Raw genomic sequence first — 5,634 nt, forward strand, 5'->3', positions numbered from 1 at the left:
GATTCTGGGTTCTGTACTTTTTACAGTTTATATATTTTTTTTAAAGTAATTTGCCGATGATACTGTTGAATATACTATTGCCCACACGGTTGACAAGGCTCTATCTGAACTACAGTATGTCTTCATTGTTTTACAGAAAAACCTTATTGACCTGAAAGTAGTATTGAATGCAGGTATAACTAAGTATATGTTGTTATCTAGAGTGCATACAAATAACTCTAATGATTTATGCATATGTACTTTGGATGGTTCCCATATTGATTGTGTCCCTGCTTACAATTATCTGGGCATCTGGATAGACATATTGATTAGTTAGTTAAGAAGCCGAGAAACAAATGGGCTTCTTCTATAGAAGCAGGTCATGCCTCTTGCTAAATAGTAGAAATCAGATTGTTAGGTCCACGGTTCTATCAGTCCTAGACTATGGCGACAACATGAACGCAGCTGCCACTTCATTAAAGCCGTTAGATTCAGTGTATCATAGCGGACTGAACTTCATCACGGGAGACAGGTTTAGTACACATCAGTGCATTCTCTACCAGAAAGTTGGATGGCCTTGTTTGATTTCACGTAGGTTGATACACTACTATGTTTTCATTTATAAATCCCTTTTACAAAAACTCCCACTGTGCCAAAGATCCTTACTAACCTTTAGACATATGAGTTACCAATCTCGGTTTCATAGATGGCTAACTTTTGAAATTCCTTCCGTCTCTACTCAGTAAGGTAAAACAGCTAAAAAAAATAGATGTATTTTTTTTACGTATTTATGTAACAATTTTCTAAATATTCTTACATTTGATGTTTTGGTGCCTCTAGGGGAATTCAGAAATCTGATTGAGGACCTTATTACGGATGAATGTGTTGGTTTTGAATTACATGTTTTTCTTTCTGCTTACATTTTGTATTTGTATTTTGATGTGTGTATTTCTGTCATTTCTGTCAGTCAGGGCTCATCTGTAAAAGAGACCTTGGTCTCAGTATGACTCCCTGATGAAATAAAAGGTTAATAAAAACATATCATAAAGGCCATGGATTTGGTTTTAGTTGTATAGTTTTGATCAGTTATATTGCAACATGACTTCTTGTCAAGGTTTCTATTAATAAGGCAGTAATAATTTCCCGCAATTATTATGCATTATTGTTCAACTCTTTTAGATTACAACTTTATTGTTAGAGTTTTTTAAAATTAAGTTATCATTAAGTATTTTCTTTCAAAAGCCCTAATTTCCCCTAAAGATATACCTTCCCAAGTGGGCCCTCAATTGCCTTTCTTATTCTCAAATGATTCATATCGCCTCGTGCAATGTTGGCCTAGAGGTGTCAAGTCTTATTTTTTTATTCAAATCCTTATGACTCAAAGACAGATTATTGATTTTATGGTGTGTAACACGATTAACTCATCTAATGATTAGCTTCTCTCTCATTTTCATAATTGAACCCATTCAAAAAAATAGATAAGGTAATTGATCATTGGAAGCTTGTTCTAAAAAAAATGATATCCAATGAAATGCAATGTAATGTGGTCACTGATTATCTCATTGGTCTAACCAGCTGACAGTCTTCCTGTGTATTTGGGGGCAGGGCTCTAAAGTGCGACCTATTTGCTTCTACTCCAACCAGGTCAAAAATCTGACACACATTACCACCACAACAATTGTATGTACCTGTAGTAGATCGCCTGGACAGTATTTTTCATTCATAAACCATGTAATGGGGCAGTTGTAAAACTACTCCCGCGTAGTTGACCATTTGTTTACAACTTTGTTCAATAATGTTACCTCATTTTCTAGCTTGCTAACGACCTGGTTACTTTACCAATACAGCTAAACATTTGGGGTCACAAAAAGAAAGGAAGAGGCAGATCGGGAGATCAATGATCATGGCAATAAATGAATGACAGATCTCTTGCACGTCGTCAACACAGTTGTTGTTTAGAGAAAAACGTAGAAACCTAATAGTACACAAATGACTTTGCAAAATGACAAGTATTCGTATTAGCATTGTAGCTTTTATAATACATTGATGTATTTACTGTGTTAGGCTACTTGTCAGTTTCTAGAGCATAACATGTGCTACAAAAGTAGCTAGAATTCATATAGACCCAATATAGTATCTCAATCAATAACAAAATAAAACATGTATTTTCTGTCGCTTCTAAATTTCATGTGGCGTTCCAATTTTTGAAATTGGGAGCACCGGTGCAACCAATTAAAAACGTTAATATAGAGCACTGGTTGGGGGTTGGCTAATTCTTCAGATTTGAACAACTAATCCTCGTTTAAGGAATTATCCCTGCTGCTTTTGACTCTCTCCGAACATTCCCCTGGTGTGAAGGTCTGTCTGTATACAGCTGACTGCTCGTGGGGTAGTGCGCTGCAGAGGCAGTGTCGTGTGAGAGTCGACCATTGCCTCCTGGAATTTCACTCATCAATATCCACTCAATTCCTATGAGAAACTATTTCCATCTGTCAACGCAATGGACCCGCATAGTCAATGGAATTAAATTTGCTGCTCTGATTTGACCGCCGTCGTCTAGAACGACTTCTCCGCAAGCGAGGAACGCCGTCCGCAAACGAGGAACGCCGTCTCTCCAGGCCGTAGCCTACGCCGTAGCCTACGCTGCAAGAATGGGAACGGTGCTCTCCATATCTCCAACATCGAAGAAGGAGGCTATTCTGGATGACAGAAAAGAGGGTGACCACGCAATCAAAACGGGGAGCGTAAAGAACAATTCCATGCTTGTCCCAGTTCTCACATTGAAGAAACTGTTTACCACATCGACCAAGAGAAATAGTTGTAAGAAAGTCAACCCGAACGCCGCACAGGTGAACAACAACAGCCACGTAGACCAGCAAAATAATGAAAATAACAAAAAATCCCAGCAATCGAGTACGGATGGTAAGAAAGCACCACTTGCTGTACCAGTGCCGGTGGTTCCTACCCAGAGCCTTGAACCTAACCAGCCCCAGGTTCCCTCTGAGAATGTGAAGCTTTCGCCTGACCAAAAGCAACCTAGTAAAGTAGACCTCTCGCCGAGGCGTGTGATTATCCAGGCATCGACCGGGGAGCTGTTGCGCTGTCTTGGCGAATTTGTGTGCAGGAGATGCTGTAAAGTCAAGCTCACCTACAATGAGGTCATCCTATGGTTCCGAAATGTCGACCGAACCCTTCTCCTCCAAGGCTGGCAGGACCAGGGATTCATTACACCTGCCAACTTAGTCTTCGTCTACCTGCTCTGTAAGGAATCGATACCCGATGATATCGACAGCGCATCTGAACTCCACGGTATCTTCCTGCTCTGTCTCTATCTATCCTACTCGTACATGGGTTGCGAGATATCATACCCTCTGAAACCATTCATGATTATGGAAAATGAGGATCATTTCTGGGATTGTTCTATGAGCATCATCAATAACACGAGTGCCAAAATGTTGCAGTTAAATGCAGACCCGCACTTTTTCACGGAGGTGTTTCAAGAGCTAAAAGATGAAGGCGAGTCGAGGGACAAAGACTTGGACCGTTAAATCAAATGAGGGCTCCGATGTATGTTTCACAAAACCCCTGACATAGTGGTTTGAATGTACTATTCAACAGTTTAAAACTAATTGTATTGCGTAACCACGGCTCAGTATATGCATGTTGTATTCTAAATGTAGACCAATCTCCTTTTTGTACCCTTCTGCGAATACTGTAGGATAGTCACAGGGCCTCCGTGGATCAATGGAAAATCTGCAAATACATAAATGTGTGGGTAATATGGACGACTTTTATAATTGCCTTGATGTTCACTTATGGAGTTTTGTTGTGGGCAAAAGAATAGCAGTATGTTATGCGTCGAGAGGTGGAGCTATCCAAGGTACTGGCGTAGCCTTTACGCATCGTAAACCTATGCTAGCACTTAGGACATAGACGGGAATGCACAAGGAAAGGGATTCTTTAGCATAATTTGTGCCAATTATCACAATATTAAACACTGTGGTTTACATCATATTTATTTTTAACTATTATAGCAGATTGTTTCCATTTGAAAAAAAGTATATTTTAATTTAAAAAATAATTGTTGCCATTTTGTTGATGTACTTGTTGAAGTGACACAAAAAAATAAGTTACAATGGTTTATTAATGTAATTTACCCTATTTGTGAACTTGTAATGGTGCAATAGATACTGGTCAAGGCTGGTGGTTGTTTTCAGCATTTGTAGGTGCATCTCTTCAATCTACTGTTTCTCTGTGGCTCAGTGCTCTGCATTGAAACATTGGAGCCTGAAAGAAGGCCCTGGCAATATCATGTAATTGTGTTTTATTTAAACTAGTGCAGCATTCACTAACAGTAAAGCATTTACCTTATTTAGTGTCAAGGTCAGATGCTAGTGCTTGAAGGAACTGGACTGTTACCCCTACTGATTGGTTCAGAAGATGGACTTTTCTTCGACATCTGATGAGCCACCGTGTTCACAGTTAGCTGATCTGTTACTGTGGCTCATTTGCATATGTTTTTTTTTTTATCATACATGGCTTTCACTTGCACAATGTGATTTTATGTGCTCAGAGCAATCAGGAACAACTCTGGTATAGCACTCATTTCTGGAGAGCTGTTCTCAAACAAACAATGTAATGTAAATAATGCGACGATGGACAAGTATTGACAGTTCACTAGTGTATGTTATTGCTGTGGAATTAAAGAACTTGAGAAGTACATTTTGCTGTCTGTGTTTATCTGAGCGTGAGAGAGAGTGCTGGCCCTAGTGCTGAAAGGAAAACTCTTGCTGAGTGATGACCTGAAAGGCCTCTCATCCACATTCACGCCCTAAGCCTTTAGCAGTTGGCTATTTGCATCCTTGTTATCCACTTTGTACTGTATTAGGCAACCTGTAACACATGCTTACATATGCTTAACACAAACGTGACACACAGGCTACTACGGTATCATAACATTAGGGTTTGGTGAAATAGTCTTAAACTAATCAAATGATTTTACGCATTTCAAGAGGGTGAAACACTGATACGGACATTTTGGGCTATTCGACACCCAGTTAACAATTCCTATTTCATTTTGGAAATCAATTTGGGTCAGGAAAAGATCCATTTTCACTTAATATTTTATTTCAATTTTGCTTTTAGAACAATAATTCCTGACCCACTTCTTCTTTGAAATGTCGGAGTCAATCTTCATGAGACTGTGTGGCTCACATGAAACAGGAAGCAGTAGTGTTCTACTTTGAGTTTATAACCCAGGGCTGCATCCCAAATGGCAAACTTTTCCCTATATAGTTGTGCTACAGATGTAGGACCTTAATTTGACCTACACTGTTACAGAAAAATTATCCTGCAGCAACAGGATTTGAACGTTTAGTCTGTTACTTGATCGTGGTTAGGCAACTAGCTGGCCAAAAGTAGGCTACATGAGAAGTGCAACACTGTTAATATAACTGTGTGTTAGTGTGGGTTTTCATTGAATTTATGTGAACCTATACCTTCGACCAAGGCCCTGATCAAAAGTAGTGCACTATATAGGGAATAGGGTGCCATTTGAGACGCAAGCCAGGTCTGATGGCTGGCTGGTGCGTTCCTCTCCTCCTTGTCTCTATGGTAACCAGTGGATTACTGAATGACTATTGGCCACATTACATC

The 5,634-nt window shown here is 39.5% G+C and overlaps 1 protein-coding gene across 1 annotated transcript; it reads left to right on the forward strand.

Moving 5' to 3' along the window:
- The first annotated feature begins 905 nt into the window (after nt 1-905).
- LOC110520034 (cyclin-dependent kinase 5 activator 1-like) lies at nt 906-4,696 on the forward strand. The gene has a single exon (XM_021597003.3). The coding sequence runs from the start codon at nt 2,631-2,633 to the stop codon at nt 3,525-3,527; it is 897 nt and encodes a 298-aa protein (XP_021452678.1). The 5' UTR covers nt 906-2,630; the 3' UTR covers nt 3,528-4,696.
- The last annotated feature ends 938 nt before the right edge of the window (nt 4,697-5,634 follow it).

The sequence above is a fragment of the Oncorhynchus mykiss genome, chromosome 3 (assembly GCF_057628025.1).
Source record: "Oncorhynchus mykiss isolate SJ-2025 chromosome 3, ASM5762802v1, whole genome shotgun sequence".
Classification (NCBI taxonomy): Eukaryota; Metazoa; Chordata; class Actinopteri; order Salmoniformes; family Salmonidae; genus Oncorhynchus; species Oncorhynchus mykiss.